The following is a 17,395-nucleotide window of genomic DNA, read 5'->3' as shown; positions in this document are numbered from 1 at the left end:
CCTCTCTCTGTCCAAACACGTGGATGAAAGGCAAACATGTCAGACAGTCAACAAGGAACCTCTCTGTTTTAGGAAAAACCTGTTTCCCTCCCCTCCCCCTCTTACACAAGACTTCTTGCCTCCCTTCATCGTACTTAATAAAGAACAGAACAATGTAAACTTTAAAAAAAAAAAAAGAATACGCCGCACTCGACATGCCACAAGCAAACTTAAACTTATCTATGTACACGAAAATTTAAAAAAAATTATGGAAGAGCGATGAATAATAAAAAAAAATATTTATGATATTTATAGAAATTTTTACACAAAAATTTTGTAAATGGGGCAACAATTTCGCCAAGACGTTTCGATTTGACGTTTTATTTGTACGTGATTTTATACGATATCATTCGTAAAAAATAAAACACTCCCACTATAGATTAATATATGTATATATGTGCCTCAGCAGCATGAATAGTGATGTCTGCGAGTGTGAAAGCAGCTGAGGACACCGTTTTTCAAGGTAGTTTAATCCAAAGCCTGCATCGCCTCATTTAAATAAAGCACCATAAATTGTAGATATGGACAAAGAAATGAGAAGGAGAATAAAATGTGCTTCTCATTCACCCCCACCATGAAGAAAAACAAATTATGAAAATGTAGGAATATATGTTGAACCGGTCAGGTTCAAGTTTGCACGCGTTTCCTGATCTTTCTCTGCTCCCTAGCGGTCAGGTCTGATATCACACAATATGTCTTAAGTAAAACCTCATGTTGTCGATCAAGTCCCCCGGAGCTCCCTTGGCAAAGGAAAGAAAGGGGGGGGAAGCGGGGGTCAGAAATACCAGAAATAAACATTAATGCAGACAACAAGAGGCAAAATAACACACACCGATCAATAATAACCCATCGAATGGAAGTTTATAGGTATGATAATTGACAAGATACATGGGAAATAAACCCATGGGGAATAGGATACTATAGGGTCATGCGTTGAAATCTGATACATTGTAACTCCGTCACATTCCCGCTGTAAATGAGGGAACACCCAGAGTAAAATATATCAAGGAAATGTGGCGGGATACAAACCGGGGCAAATCGTACACTAATCAATATCTGGGAAATTGGTAAAGGATTGATCAAAGTTGGGAATAAGTAAAACATGAATGGTGACTATATCAAGGATACGGATGGGTAAAGGTAACATAGACGTACAGATTAGCTGCCACCAGGCACTCGAGGACTGTACAATAAGACTGTGGACGCCATTAAGAATACATACATGTAGATGGGCTGGCACAGATCTGACAATGCGTGGTCATTCTACAATGCATGATCACAACAAGCTGCATACCATTCACTCATTGTTCTCAAGATCCCTGAGAATCACTCCGAAAAAAAAAAGAAAGGAGAACAATTCCATACTAAATGCCCCCCATCCTGTATTATTATTTTTTTGTATCTTGTATAGGTTACAGCAGGGCTGTCAATGGGATTCTTTCCACAGAGGATCTGCCTCTTCAGATCATTTTTTTTTCTGCTTACTTTTTTTTTTCTGGAGATTATTTTGCTTTTCCTGTCTCCGTTGTTGGCAGGAGATTCTGCACACGCGGTGCTTGTAAACATTCAGACACGAGATTTTTCCCAATCAAAATCCACTTCCACTTTTTTTTTTTTTTTTTTTGAAAATCTTCCAAAAAATAGTAAAAGAGAGAGACAGAAACAGAGAGAGAGGAGAGAGAGAGGGGGGAAAGGAAGGGATTTCGTCTGCCAGCTGCTATCGAGGCAAAGTTTTCAAAGAAGAGTTTTTGGAAGAGGAATTCTTTGAAAGAGCACTGGCATCTAAACTCGAGCTGTCCTGGCTGGATCTCTCTGTGCTCGCCCTTCCCTGGCCAGATCTCTCTGTGCTCGCCCTTCCCTGGCCAGATCTCTCTGTGCTCGCCCTTCCCTGGCCAGATCTACTTGTGCTCACCCTTCCCTGGTCGTCTTGCTCTTTGCCCTGGCCGGCTCTCCCTTTGCTTGCCCTTCCCTGGCCAGATCTCCCTGTTCCTGCTCCCCCTGACCAGCTCCCCTGTCCTTCCTTCTGCCCTGACCAGCTCTCCTTGTGCTTGGTCCCCCTGACTGGCTCCCCTGTGCTTTCTTCCCCCCTGGCCGGCTCTCCTTGTGCTTGCTCCCCTCTGATCGGCTGTCTCTGTGCTTGATCCCCCTTGACCAACTCTCCTTGTGCTTGCTCCCCTCTGGCCAGGTCTCCTAGTGCTTGATCCCCCCGACTGGCTCTCCTTGTGCTTGCTCCCCTCTGGCTAGCTCTCCTTGTGCTTGCTCCCCCCTGGCCGGCTCTTCCTCTGCTTGCTGCCCCCTGACCAGCTCTTTGCTCGCTGTCCCCTGGCTGGCTCCCTCTGTGCTTTCTCTCCCCCCCTGACGAGCTCTCCCTCTGCTCGCTGTCCCCTGGCCGGCTCCCCCTGTGCTTTCTCTCCCCCCTGACCAGCTCTCCCTCTGCTTGCTGCCCCCTGGCCAGCTCTCTCTTTGCTCGCTGTCCCCTGGCTGGCTCCCTCTGTGCTTTCTCTCCACCCTGACCAGTTCTCCCTCTGCTCGCTGTCCCCTGGCCGGCTCTCCCTCTGCTCGCTGTCCCCTGGCCGGCTCCCCCTGTGCTTTCTCTCCCCCCTGACCAGCTCTCCCTCTGTTTGCTGTCCCCTGGCCAGCTCTCTCTTTGCTCACTGTCCCCTGCCTGGCTACCCCTGTGCTTTCATCCCCCCCCGACCAGCTCTCCCTCTGCTCGCTGTCCCCTGGCCGTCTCCCCCTGTGCTTTCTCTCCCCCCCTGACCAGCTCTCCCTCTGCTCGCTGTCCCCTGGCCGTCTCCCCCTGTGCTTTCTCTCCCCCCTGACCAGCTCTCCCTCTGCTTGCTGTCCCCTGGCCGGCTCCCCCTGTGCTTTTGCTCCCCCCTGACCATCTCTCCCTCTGCTTGCTGTCCCCTGGCCGGCTCCCCCTGTGCTTTCTCTCCCCCCTGACCAGCTCTCCCTCTGCTTGCTGTCCCCTGGCCGGCTCCCCCTGTGCTTTTGCTCCCCCCTGACCATCTCTCCCTCTGCTTGCTGCCCCTGGCCGGCTCTTCTTGTGGCTGCTCTCCTCCCTTGGTCATCTCTCTGTGCTTCCCCCAGCAGCTCTTACAGCCGGACAGAGCAGCACTGGCAGCCTGCAGCTGGCCACAAAGCAGTGATCTCTTGCAAACCCTCACACCTTTAAGGTTGCAGCTTACAAACCCGTTTCAGGGTAACCCTGAACCCCACACGGCGGCTGCTTTCTAGGAGCACTGTCCACTTGGGGCTATTTATTGAGTTGCATGCTCTCTATGAAGAGTCCAGTGTGCAGCCTCAGATGCTTCCTTATCAGCATAACCCTGTGCTCTCTCAACAGAGGAGAAAAGTATTTCATTTCCAAGACACGAGAAAACTAAAAGAAAGTGAAAGGGCTTCTCACACGGATGCAGTGACTTCCCACCCCCATCCGCCTGTGCAGGTAAGGCACGGATTAAGCACGGTACTTACGTGAGTATTCCCGTTTGCTTAAGTGCTGGGGCTTGCCTTGCTTGCGGCGAGACATGTTGGTTGGTGGGTGGCTTGTGAGAGCTCGGATCACATCGGGAGAGCAGGGTTAGAAAGAAGGAGACTCCAGAGAAAATATCTTCATCAAATGCCTTTGACATCCAAAATAAATTAGAAATAATACAAAGATGGTGCAGGGAAGATGAATTGTGGGACAGCCGTCATGCCTTTTTTTTTTTTTTTTTCTTTTTGGAGGGGGTGAAAAAAAAAAGAAGAGAGAGATAGAGAAGGAGAGAAATGAAAAAAATGGCAAAAGCCCCCCTGAGCTGCAAGTTCAAGTGCGGACGTGACGTCCCTGCAAACTTGAACGTCAGGAGCTGGATGGACAGAGACATACAAAACATGGGCAGGGCCAGGGGAGAGAAGAGGAGGAGGTAAGGCAACACCAATGGACACTCATAAGGGGCTGGACAGGAAAACCAGACCCGGGCAAGCCAATGGACAGTGATCAGAAGGAGAGGGGGTGGGAATGAGGGCACTCACAGTACAAGGGGGGAGCTGGGGGGCGAGGAGAGAAGGGGCTAGACACAAGCTGCTGCTTATTGAAGGAAAAAAAATGTACAAGCACAGTGTAGAGCTGGAATCTGATCCTGCTGAGGAGATAGCACAGAGAAGGGATCACAGCCTCTGTCACATAAACACACTATGGACACAGAGACCCCAAAGCAGTCAGTGCTCACACAAGGGGGTCTGCAGGGAAATAGGGCACATGCTAGAGGACGATGGCTTTGTAAAGGGCGCTGAGGTCCACGACACGCGCGAAGCGTGAAGGACAGACCGTAACTGGGTGCTGTCTACGGAAGCAAACGCGCTAAAGTTTTACAGATGTGTAGGGGACGGGGAAATAGAAGTTAGAGAGGAGGGAGGGGTTAAAACAGTTGGGTTAGAGAAAAACTACTATGTAAGGAGAGGTGTGAGGGGTGGAAATTACCCAAAGAGGGGGCGAAAATCAGGTGAAAGAATATATCTGTATATATACTATATTGTGTGTGTGTATATATATATATATATACACCCCCAATATAGTATATATTCTTTCACCTGATTTTCACCCCCTCTTTGGGTAATGCATTTCCATATATATATATATATATATATATATTTCCAAAAAGTATGTTACCAACAAGGTCGGCCTTTGACCGAAACGTCCTGTGATATGGGCCATTACAGAAGATTTTATTTGAAAGAGAAGTGGAGTGCTGCCTTCTGATTTTTTGGAAATATTGAGGGGACGGTAGGATGCTGTTGTGAAGGATTTTGCACCCAAGTTATTTTTAAGTGCTCGTCTGCAATTGTTTTTTATATATATATATATATATATATATATATATATATATATATATACATATACGTGCAACCGGTCTTTACGCATCTTTTACCCTACACTGAGAGGGTCATTTAAATAGGTCAAGTACACAATGGTCAGTGTGGGTTGCATATATCAGTGCGCAATGGGTTAAGTCAAAGGAGGAGGTGGAGGAGGTGACAAGGACAAGTATATACTATATTGTATATATATATATATATATATGTGTACATTCAGTCTTTACGTATCTTTTACTCTACTCCGAGAGGGTCATTTAAATAGGTCAAGTACACAATGGTCAGTGTGCGTTGCATGTATCAGTGCGTAATGGGTTAAGTCAGAGGAGGAGGAGGTGACAAGGACAAGTATAAACTATATTGTGTGTATATATATTTATATATATATATATATATATATATATACATATATATGTGTGTACATTCAGTCTTTACGCATCTTTTACTCTACACCGAGAGGGTCATTTAACACTAAAACTACTGAGGTAGTCATTTTGACTACTTTGCACCATGTATTTCTATATAGCTGTCACGAGTCCAGTAGTTCTAGTGTTAAATAGGTCAAGTACACAATGGTCAGTGTGCGTTGCATGTATCCGTGCGTAATGGGTTAAGTCGGAGGAGGAGGAGGAGGTGACAAGGAGGGAGAGATAGGTATGTGCAGACAATGAGGCAGAGAGGACATAGGATTCTATAGCTGGAAGGCCACAAGGAGAGAGGGCAGAGTTCAGCTGGTTTAAGGTGACTGGTAAAAGCATTGATTGGTCAAACAAACAGAAGTGGTTAAAAAAAAGAGGAACAAGAGCTCAGACCTTCTGCTTCCTTGACCAGCGAAAACCACTAACAGGCGACTTATCACTATATACACCTTGTCCAGCACAGAGATATAGCATCAGCCACAGCTGTGTATAGTCTGCGCTGATAAGGGGCCACAGGGCAGAGCCACACAAGCAAGATGAGAAGAGCAGATACAAAGGAGTCACTTGTTTTATAAACAAAAGTGTTCAATAAATAAATATGTTTAAGGGCAGGTAGTAAATTCTGGAAATGGGATCTAATACTTCTATAATACTAATTGTATCGCAGCATAATATAGGGGACAGATTGTATAGACGGGTAGTAAAGTGTTTGCCTTGTTCTGGAGTGACACAATCTGCGCCCCTGAATTGCATAGGGTAGAGAGCTAGGATAAAGAAAGTAATGTAAAATAAAGCGGAGTTGTGTTTCTGCTGACAGGACTTTGTCTGGGGGGCACAGACGGCTTTGAAGAAGCTTATTAAGGAATGTGCAGAAAAGCTGTTGGAAATAAGACACTGCCTGAATCCTACATACAAGTTGCTGCTGGCAGATATCCCTGTCTATTAGAGGCGATGCAGTTTCAGCAGTAGCACCCCCTAGGATCTCAAGTTTATTCTCAAACAATAAACTACTTGCCAACACCGAAATTTCTCAGCCAGGTTGAGAAATCCTTCAAGTCACAAATTAGCAGATCCAAAGGGTGGGATGGAGATGGTTCTTCAGTGAATGAATTGTCTGAATTTCCCTGCAGCACTGAATTCAGCTCAGAAATTCTTCTACATCAACATCTGCTCCTTCTTATATGAGGGGTTTTACTTTATGGAAATGATAAGATCCTGCAGTTACAATGTTGGAGACCCCCAGCTATGTCATTCACTGAAGTATTCGGCTTTCCCACGGACGACGGACGACAAAATTCCAACCCAAGGTGTGTATGATAAAATAAAATGCATATGGCAAGGAATGCGGAATGCATCATGTCTGGCTGCGCGTTATTTACTGTCGCTTGCATTAGTGCATGCATTGGTGGAGAGGTGTTTACATTCAGGGAGGGAGGAGCGGATGGGGAGGTATGGCTTGATGTATTACACTGTGCATATGTCAAATGTCTCTTTGATACATATTATATATGGCTTGTTAAGTTTATCTGATGATGTGTCAACATTTGGGAACACTGAATGGGTTAAGTTACCGTGTTAAGTGCTTGATATTTCTGCATGGTACGCATTAGAAAGAGATATGCAGAAACCAGATGATGTTTATTCATAACTGTGCAACTCCACTTTATATCAAAGTAACATAGCCTCAGTCTTGGGGGTTCCTTATGTACAGACTACCACTTTAAGAATTTACCTGTATACGTATACCAGACCAGAAATGGACATTGAAAGGGCCTTAGTCCAAGAAAGTGTAGAAATGTATCACGACAAATAGAATACATTTGTATTTGCTAAGATAGATAGACAGATAGAATAAGGGATAGATAGATAGATAGACAGATAGAATAAGGGATAGATAGATAGATAGACAGATAGAATAAGCCATAGATAGATAGATAGATAGATAGATAGAATAAGCCATAGATAGATAGATAGATAGATAGATAGATAGATAGAATAAGGGATAGATAGATAGATAGAGAGATAGATAGATAGATAGATAGATAGATAGATAGATAGAATAAGGCATAGATATAGATACATAGATAGAACAAGGGATAGATAGAATAAGAGGTAGATAGAATAAGGGATAGATAGATAGATAGATAGATAGATAGATAAGTAGATAGATAGAATAAGGGATAGATAGATAGATAGATAGATAGATAGAAGGGATAGATAGATAGATAGATAGATAGATAGAATAAGGCATAGATATAGATACATAGATAGAACAAGGGATAGATAGATAGAATAAGAGGTAGATAGAATAAGGGATAGATAGATAGATAAGTAGATAGATAGAATAAGGGATAGATAGATAGATAGATAGAAGGGATAGATAGATAGATAGATAGATAGATAGATAGATAGATAGATAGATAGATAGAATAAGGGCTAGAAAGATAGATAGATAGATAGATAAATAGATAGATAGATAGATAGATAGAAGGGCTAGAAAGATAGATAGATAGATAGATAGATAGATAAATAGATAGATAGATAGAATAAGGGATAGATAGATAGATAGATAGATAGATAGAATAAGGGCTAGATAGATAGATAGATAGATAGATAGATAGATAGATAAATAGATAGATAGATAGAGGGATAGATAGATAGAATAAGGGCTAGAAAGATAGATAGATAGATAGATAAATAGATAGATAGATAGAATAAGGGATAGATAGATAGATAGATAGATAGATAAATAGAATAAGGGCTAGAAAGATAGATAGATAGATAGATAGATAGATAAATAGATAGATAGATAGATAGATAGAGGGATAGATAGATAGATAGATAGATAGATAGATACATAGAATAAGGGATAGATAGATAGATAGATAGATAGATAGATAGATAGATAGATAGATAGATAGAATAAGGGATAGATAGATAGATAGATAGAAGGGATAGATAGATAGATAGATAGATAGATAGAATAAGGGATAGATAGAAGGGATAGAGATAGATAGATAGATAGATAGAATAAGGGATAAATAGGCTGATGATAGATATATAGGTAGATAGATATATAGCAATCGCTAATGTGACATTTTACGTGAGTGTATATTAAAAGACATGGAAAAAGGAAAGAAAGAATGAATATTATATTTTTTACACTTCCCCCTCTGCCTGTAAATCTTACTCCTGCATTGACTTTGGGTCTTATCCTGTATTTGTAGTATATAACACATAACAGCAAAATCGCTCTTGAAACTTTCAATGTCTGAAAAAAATCCATTTAAAAATGTGTTTCAGTTTTTGCCATTACCAAAAGAATATTCCGCAAACATCCTAGGACTCGCCGTCTGGATTCAAATGAACACATCCATAGAAAAGTGAACGTTAAAAAGCATTTAGTCAAATAATATATGCGTACAGGATCGGGTATGATGCAGAAATATATTGATAGATGGCACCGAAAGGAAATGTACGCATTGTTCTAATGATCGGACCACACTAGAATGGAAAACAATTCATTATATAAGTTTAAAAATGCACAGGGAGGTTATGGAGAACCCTTCAGTGGTTATTTTCAATCAATAAATTGCATTGTTATATTGATTTCCTTAAAGAAAATTCACAATAAATTCTAGAGCACTTAGTTACAGTAGATTTATTTATTATTATGCCGCTGTTAGACCGAAAAGGTGACTTCCCGACCACAGTTCGAGTTCACTCACTAGACTACTCTGTCCGCCAAGGGACTTCATGGTCAGCAATATATTATCAGTGTATTAAGTCCAAGAGCTTACAATCCACACAGCCAGCTACTAATTAAGAATCTATTTCAAATTAGAGTCCCCTTAAGATATATTTTTATGATCTTTAATAGGAATGATCGAATACCTCAAATATTCCGCTTCGTGAGTATTTTCTGACTAGGTCGCTGTTATGCGAATATTCGATGCACAATGTAAGTCTATGGGAAGCCCGAATAGTTCCGAATAGTTGTTATTCGGGTTTCTCATAGACTTACATTGCACATCGAATATTCGCGAATAGTCGAATAGCGGCGCCCTATTCGGAAAATATTCGCAAAGCCGAATATTTGAAGTATTCGATCACCCCTAATCTTTAAGCATTAGGACATTTTCTGGTTCTTCGGAATTTGATGTCCTTATTTTCAGAACTTTCCTTGAGAATTTTCCTTGCAATGTTTTGTTTGCACAAGTCTTATATTATGCATGTTTTCATTTTCCTCTTCGGTCTGCAATAAATAAAGGGAATGTTAAAATATTTCCTTACGAGTCAGTTTTATTGTGTTTTGCAGTGAAATGCCTGCAGGGATTTTCTATCTGTCTTCTAATCACGGTGGATGAGGCTTTATTCGCTGGTCCTGAGGTGGCATGAAGGCGTTATCAGTCTGCAGCCCAATACTCGTGTTGTCTTGTACTCGCTTTCTTCCTGTATTATGTACCGGCTCCATTCTTCAAGCCTTCATGTTAAGCTTTATCTTCTAGTGGCAAGTTTTCTAACTGTTCTCTAAAAGAATGCACATAGATTGGCACAGTTAGAGACTCACTGGTGTGGAGTCTACTAGATCTATATCCTAATGCACCGAGAGAGTGTAAATCATAGAGGATTTCATAGCTCTTTCAGTAGTTTTCTGTATGAAGTATGAGCTGCGTGGCCTCCAGACGTAACCTTTTAGAAAAAAAGACAGTGCTTTTATTTTATGGTGTAAAGTGCTTTTAGCTCCAGGGCTCGGGACGTGAACGTGGTCAGCAAACAGTTTCTTGAGTTGAGCTTGATGTAGCTGCATCACCTGCTCGAGAGCGGTATCATGTAATCTGGAGGAAAAGGGGTTAATAGTTTATCTCAATGGTAATGACAAGATCACAACAATATCTTCTCAAATGGCTTTCTAGGCCAACACCTTTCATTATTAACTTAAGAGTCAATCCATCTTGAAGGAACAGTTTGAGATAAATGTCCTTTTTGGTGGGAAAAATGTAATTATATGAATTACATAGGAAGTGAAATTACAGTTCTGTACTCATACCGGGTACAGTCCTATCAAATCTATGGTTTTATTGTAGCCTTTTGCAACAGGAAAGATCACCTGTATATTACGGAAAAAGCCATTTTATGTGTCCTGTGGTCTCTCTCGTGAATGCGGGTGGAACCTACAAAATTGGCAAGGTCTATTTAAAAGGTTATAATTAGGGATGATCGAATACCAGAATATTCGCCTTCGCGAATATCTGACGAATAGGTCACCACTATGCGAATATTCGCTGTGCAATATAAGTCTATGGGAAGCTCGAATAGTTGTTATTCGGGTTTCCCATAGACTTATATTGCGCATCGAATATTAGCGAATAGTCGAATAGTGGCGACCTATTTGGCGATTATTCGCGAAGTCGAATTCGATCATCACTAGTTATAATGTCTGACGTGGACATAAAGGTGCAACCTATAAAAGTGCTTCTCAGAGGTCCTCAGATGTGGAGACATTGGTAATAAAGCAATGATCAAAGAGTAGATATTTCAAGGCCACCCTGTCTGATAAAGTAGGTATAATTGTGAGATACAGATATTTCCTTCTTAAAATTTCTTAGCTCTGCATATCCCAAAATGAGCTGCATGAAATGACCAGTATTGAAAAAAGTATGATTTTGTTATTCACTGTCGGGAAATGGAGATGCTACATGTGTCTATATAGTCTGTGGTCACCCAAGGGTTGTGATGTGGATTGCAGCCTATTAAGGATTTTTTGCTAGCTTGTCATGATAATATTGTATAGTCAGAAATTGGAGAGCTTTAAAAGGGTTATCCCGAAAAAAATCCAAAAATACTAAAGTGAATGTTATTATAAATAAATTCTTAAACACCCTAGTTAAGGTGGGTAATCACTATAGATTTAAAATGGTTGTGGAATTGTTGCACCTGTAGAAACCCTTTTGGCAATGTTAGTAGGCCAATTGCCTGTGAGCGTGTGCAGCAAGGAGTGCCACCCTTCATTAAGTGTAAGAAGATGTAGCCACAGTGGATATTCTGGAATATTACTGGAGATATCAGGGGTGTTGAGGTAAGAAGTGGCTACTCACACTGCTGTCCTCCCTGTCTATCTGGTCAAATAATGAAGATACCAGGGATGCTGAGGTAAGAAGTGTCCGCTCACACTGCTGTCCTCCCTGTCTATCTGGTCTACTGGTGAAGATAGCAGGTGCGCTGAGGTAAGAAGTGTCCGCTCACACTGCTGTCCTCCCTGTCTATCTGGTCTACTGGTGAAGATAGCAGGTGCGCTGAGGTAAGAAGTGTCCGCTCACACTGCTGTCCTCCCTGTCTATCTGGTCTACTGGTGAAGATAGCAGGTGCGCTGAGGTAAGAAGTGTCCGCTCACACTGCTGTCCTCCCTGTCTATCTGGTCTACTGCTGAAGATAGCAGGTGCGCTGAAGTAAGACGTGTCCGCTCACACTGCTGTCCTCCCTGTCTATCTGGTCTACTGCTGAAGATAGCAGGTGTGCTGAAGTAAGAAGTGTCCGCTCACACTGCTGTCCTCCCTGTCTATCTGGTCAAATAATGAAGATACCAGGGATGCTGAGGTAAGAAGTGGCCACTCACACTGCTGTCCTCCCTGTCCATCTGGTCTACTGCTAAAGATAGCAGGTGTGCTGAAGTAAGAAGTGTCCGCTCACACTGCTGTCCTCCCTGTCTATCTGGTCAAATAATGAAGATACCAGGGATGCTGAGGTACGAAGTGTCCGCTCACACTGCTGTCCTCCCTGTCTATCTGGTCTACTGGTGAAGATAGCAGGTGCGCTGAAGTAAGAAGTGTCCGCTCACACTGCTGTCCTCCCTGTCTATCTGGTCTACTGCTGAAGATAGCAGGGGTGATGAGGTAAGAAGTGTCCGCTCACACTGCTGTCCTCCCTGTCTATCTGGTCTACTGCTGAAGATAGCAAGGGTGCTGAGGTAAGAAGTGTCCGCTCACACTGCTGTCCTCCCTGTCTATCTGGTCTACTGCTGAAGATAGCAGGGGTGATGAGGTAAGAAGTGTCCGCTCACACTGCTGTCCTCCCTGTCTATCTGGTCTACTGGTGAAGATAGCAGGTGCGCTGAGGTAAGAAGTGTCCGCTCACACTGCTGTCCTCCCTGTCTATCTGGTCTACTGCTGAAGATAGCAGGGGTGATGAGGTAAGAAGTGTCCGCTCACACTGCTGTCCTCCCTGTCTATCTGGTCTACTGCTGAAGATAGCAAGGGTGCTGAGGTAAGAAGTGTCAGCTCACACTGCTGTCCTCCCTGTCTATCTGGTCTACTGCTGAAGATAGCAGGGGTGCTGAGGTAAGAAGTGTCTGCTCACACTGCTGTCCTCCCTGTCTATCTGGTCTACTGCTGAAGATATTAGGGGTGCTGAGGTAAGAAGTGTCCGCTCACACTGCTGTCCTCCCTGTCTATCTGGTCTACTGCTGAAGATAGCAGGGGTGATGAGGTAAAAATTGGCCGCTCACACTGCTGTCCTCCCTGTCTATCTGGTCTACTGCTGAAGATAGCAAGGGTGATGAGGTAAGAAGTGTCCGCTCACACAGCTGTTCTCCCTTTCTATCTGGTCTACTGCTGAAGATAGCAGTGGTGATGAGGTAAAAATTGGCCGCTCACACTGCTGTCCTCCCTGTCTATCTGGTCTACTGCTGAAGATAGCAAGGGTGATGAGGTAAGAAGAGGCCACTCACACTGCTGTTCTCCCTGTCTATCTGGTCTACTGCTGAAGATACCAGGGATGCTGAGGTAAGAAGTGGCCGCTCACACTGCTGTCCTCCCTGTCTATCTGGTCTAATACTGAAGATACCAGGGATGCTGAGGTAAGAAGTGGCCACTCACACTGCTGTCCTCCCTGTCTATCTGGTCTACTGCTGAAGATAGCAGGGGTGATGAGGTAAAAATTGGCCGCTCACACTGCTGTCCACCCTGTCTATCTGGTCTAGTACTGTAGATACCATGGGTGCTGAAGTAAGAAGAGGCCACTCACACTGCTGTTCTCCCTGTCTATCTGGTCTAATACTGGAGATACCAGGGGTGCTAAGGTAAGAAGAGGCCGCTCACACTGCTGTTCGCCCTGTCTATCTGATCTAATATTGAAAATACCAGGGTGCTGAGGTAAGAAAAGGCCACTCACAGTCCATCCTGTTTATCTGATTTATTACTGAAGATACCAGAGGTACCGAATTAAGAAGAGGCTGCTCACATTGCTGTCCACCCTGTCTTTGTGATCTAATACTGGAGCTACCAAAGGTACTGAGGTAAGATGAGGCTGCTCACATTGCTGTCCACCCTGTCTTTGTGATCTAATACTGGACCTACTAGGGATGCTAAGGTAAGAAGAAGCTGCTTACGCTGTTGTCCTCTTTGTCTTTCTGATCTAATACTGGAAATACTATGTGTACTAAGGTAAGAAGATGCCACTGCTGTTTACCCTGTTTATCTGATTTAGTACTGGAGATATTATGATCTAATGCTAGAGATAGCAGAAGTCCTGAGATATGAAAAGACCACTTACACCGCTATCATCCATGTTTGACCTAATACTGGCGCTATCAGGAGTTAGGAGATAAGAAAAGGCTGCTCACATTGCTGTCCATCCTATTTATCTGATCTAATACTGGAGGTTCCAGAGGTGCTGAGGTAAGAAGAAGTTGCTTATACTGCTGTCCACTCTATTTTTCTGATCTAATAATGGATGTACCAGGGGGGGCTGCAGTAAAAATAGGCCACTCATACTGCTATCCACACAGCCATTCTGAATACTGGGAGACTGTGTGATAACTTGACAGTACATGGTATAGGATATCTCCAGGTTACAGCAGCAAAGCTTCCTACTGCACATGCTCACGTTTTATTTACATTGTAGGACATGTTTCTGACTGTGTAACTAAAACGGTTGCCACTTTAATGTACTTTAAGAATATGTTAGTAAGTACTGCCTGCTGTCAATTTGCTAATACACTAGGTAAAAAGGTCTTGGCAATTTTCATTGCCTGCTCAAAATTACGCAGTCAATCACATTTGTGATTTGATAGTTAAAAGAATTCATGAATGCATTTATAATTACATATTATTTAGTTATTTATTTCTGTTCCTAATGAACCCTTTTAATGGGTTATCCCATAAACAACATTTATAACCTATCTCAGTAGTTGTTGGAGTTCTGTCATCGTTTATTACAGGAACGGGGGCGCCATGTTCTCTAAGTGAATTGAGTGGTTTCAAGTCATCATTTATTACAAGAACAGGGGCACTATGTTCCGTAAGTGAATTGAGTGGTTTCCAGTCATCATTTATTACAAGAATAGGGGTGCCGTGTTCCCTAAGAGAATTGAGTGGCTTCCACTCATCATTTATTACAAGAACGGGGGCGCCATGTTCCCTAAGTGAATTGAGTGGTATTGCTCATGCGTGACCTCTGTTAAATTCACTGTCTATGGAAGAGATGGTCACGACTCCCCAATACTGCTCACATAGACCCATGGAATAGAGCGGTGGGCAAGCACAGACACCACTGCTCCATTCACACCCCCATTCTCAGGATCGCTGTTGGTCCAAGAGACCTTTAATTAAATTTGCAGAAAAGTAATTATAGACATATTGTAATGCCTGCCTGGATCCACAGACTCAGACAGGCTGTAATGGACAAGCTAAAGGGAATTCACTCACCAAGCAGGACCCCTAGAACCATGAAACCCTTTAACCCCTATATAGGGATTTGGAATTACACAGGGCCCCGGTGATCACTACTTGTGGAAGGCTGCAGTCCGATGAGAGTAGTAGTCAGGCAGGGTCGAACCGGGAAATGCAAAACTGGGACAGAATCATGCAGGCAAGGATGTAATCAGAAAACAAAGCAGAGGTCAAATCCGTATCGGGCAGCGAGGTACAAATACGGCAGGCAGGAGGGGAGTCAGGAAACAAGCAGAAGTCAGAACACCAGAATCACTAAACAGAACAGGGTGGGACAGGAACTAGGAATACAGAACTATCTCTGGCAGTGGTCAGCAGACAGGAGGGGAAATAAGAAGGGTGTGGTGTCTTCCCATTCGTTATAGCTGAATGATGGTAACTTCAGCTGGAAGACACACACCACCTACAGTCCGCCAGTGGTACTGCAGATCCCAAGGAAACCCAGCCCAGTGGATGAACGGAGCCTGTGTCGACCAGCGCCGCTGGCAACGACTCTTCTCCCATCACGCGCACTATCCATGGCAGGAACACGGCGTCACCTGGTAATTGAAGTAGAAGTCGCTGCAGCGGACTCAATACAATAGTACAAAAAGTACAAGAGGCAATTTTGTATTCATCACAAATGGCTAGATCTGCCTATATAATATCTCATGTCTATAGTCACGGTTGGAAAATAGTACAGCCAGCTGCCTAAACTGCAGTAGATTGCATTCAGCTAAACAGAAACTGGAGATAAGGTGTAATATAAGTTTATTGCCCCTTTAAGAAACAGCTGTAGTATTTTATATGTTATCTATTACATCAGGCATATTATTTCTGCTGTACTCTTGCCCTAAGTAAGGTGATAATTATCCACTACTGACAGACCAAACATGGCTACCCTCCCTGTAACAAGATCAGGAGTGTACATAGTGATGATGAGCTCTGCGTACAAGGTTCTCTCTTCACAGTTATTGTGCGGCGGTATAAACATAGCCATTTGCAGGAAATTGTTTTTATTTATTTGTTTACACGTGCGTAAGGAGGGATTTATATTTTTCCTGCTACCTTCCCCTCGCAGCCAGGCAATCATAATGAACTGCGGGAGGTGCCATAAATATGCAAATTGCCAAGAAATTACTAGTTTTACTGATCTTACCTTTCCGATGTTAGAAAACTGGAGAATTCATTTATTCAAGGGTCGCTCCTTTATAAGAGATTGCACTCTGAGGTTTACATGCATTTTATATGCACATGCACTCGTTCTTCTACAGAAAAGCTTTAGTTATGTTATCGATCAATTAAAGGCTCCTGATCGGGTGTGAATATATAGATCATAAATCTGATCATGAGCTGAATATAGCGATAAAACGGTGCCGTTTGTGTCATTTAACTCTTTGGTACTGGGTTAATATGTTCTAGTGGGTTTATGATGAGCCACACTGTGAGTTTGGGATATAGACCATATGACAAACCCTATTCCGCTGCATATGTAAATACAAATGTCTCTCAGCTTATCAATATATGAGTACAATAAATAGGGATGATCGAATACCTTAATTATTTGTCTTTGCGAATATTCGACGAATAGGTCGCTGTTATGCGAATATTCGATGTGCAATGTAAGTCTATGGGAAGCCCGAATAGTTCCGAATAGTTGTTATTCGGGTTTCCCGTAGACTTACATTGCGCATTGAATATTCACAAATAGTCGAATAGCGGCGACCTATTCGGAAAATATTCACGAAGCGAATATTTGAGGTATTCGATCATCCCCAATAATAAAGTATTGTGGTACATAAGCAATACAGGTAGTTTAATGTGATGTGAGACCAAAGTGGTACGCCTGTCTCCTTTCGATAAAGAAGACTGATGTTAAGGAAACATATACAAAAAAAATATCCTGCTAAAGGAAATGTTGATACAAAAACAGTATCAATACCGAAAAGAGAACAATATTCCGCCGAACCCAAAAATTAGAAAATATGATTTTGAAAACTTTTAATCCCATTTTTACAAAATTCTAAACTTTTTCTTGTGAGTATCATTTCTTATCATCAATACAATTTTGGAAAATATATTATATTGTTTAGATTTCAAAAGTTTTGCTCATTTTTGTTCGTCATTGTCCCATCACATAAGTGTCGGGATGGAGTGTGTGCAAGATCGGTCTTTGAAAGGTCCAAAGATATAATTTTGGGCTACAGGGAAAAATTGCCCCCGAATTCAGGCACACAGGATATTAGAGGTTGATGGGGATACATGAAGCGGCCCTTGGCATCACCACTCTGTACGAGCCTGGATTCAGCGGGATGTAAGTATTGTCACTTACCTTGGAGATGCCGAGTGTAGCCATTCAAACCATTGAAT

At 42.7% G+C, this 17,395-nt stretch overlaps 1 protein-coding gene and 1 long non-coding RNA gene across 5 annotated transcripts in view; one reads left to right on the top strand and one right to left on the bottom strand.

The window, feature by feature from the left end:
• Positions 1–4,333, bottom strand: part of BCL11A (BCL11 transcription factor A) — a 179,194-nt gene extending 174,861 nt beyond the window's left edge. The window contains exon 1 of one of the 3 annotated variants that reach the window (XM_075339364.1): positions 3,520–4,333. In XM_075339364.1, the coding sequence (XP_075195479.1) occupies positions 3,520–3,574 (55 nt within the window). In that variant the 5' untranslated portion in view covers positions 3,575–4,333. The remainder of the gene's footprint in view (positions 1–3,519) is intronic. The other 2 variants (XM_075339365.1, XM_075339366.1) reach the window with 2 other exon arrangements.
• Positions 1,713–11,626, top strand: LOC142296114 (uncharacterized). Of its 2 annotated transcripts, none has more exons than XR_012751584.1 (3): positions 1,713–3,490; positions 6,449–6,625; positions 9,637–11,626. It is a non-coding gene; the product is annotated as an uncharacterized LOC142296114 (long non-coding RNA). The 2 variants fall into 2 exon arrangements; XR_012751585.1 differs by lacking the exon at positions 1,713–3,490 and adding an exon at positions 3,515–3,950.
• Positions 11,627–17,395: the final 5,769 nt, after the last annotated feature.

This window comes from Anomaloglossus baeobatrachus, chromosome 3 (genome assembly GCF_048569485.1).
Source record: "Anomaloglossus baeobatrachus isolate aAnoBae1 chromosome 3, aAnoBae1.hap1, whole genome shotgun sequence".
Lineage (NCBI taxonomy): Eukaryota > Metazoa > Chordata > Amphibia > Anura > Aromobatidae > Anomaloglossus > Anomaloglossus baeobatrachus.
This window is presented reverse-complemented; position numbering and strand designations above follow the sequence as displayed.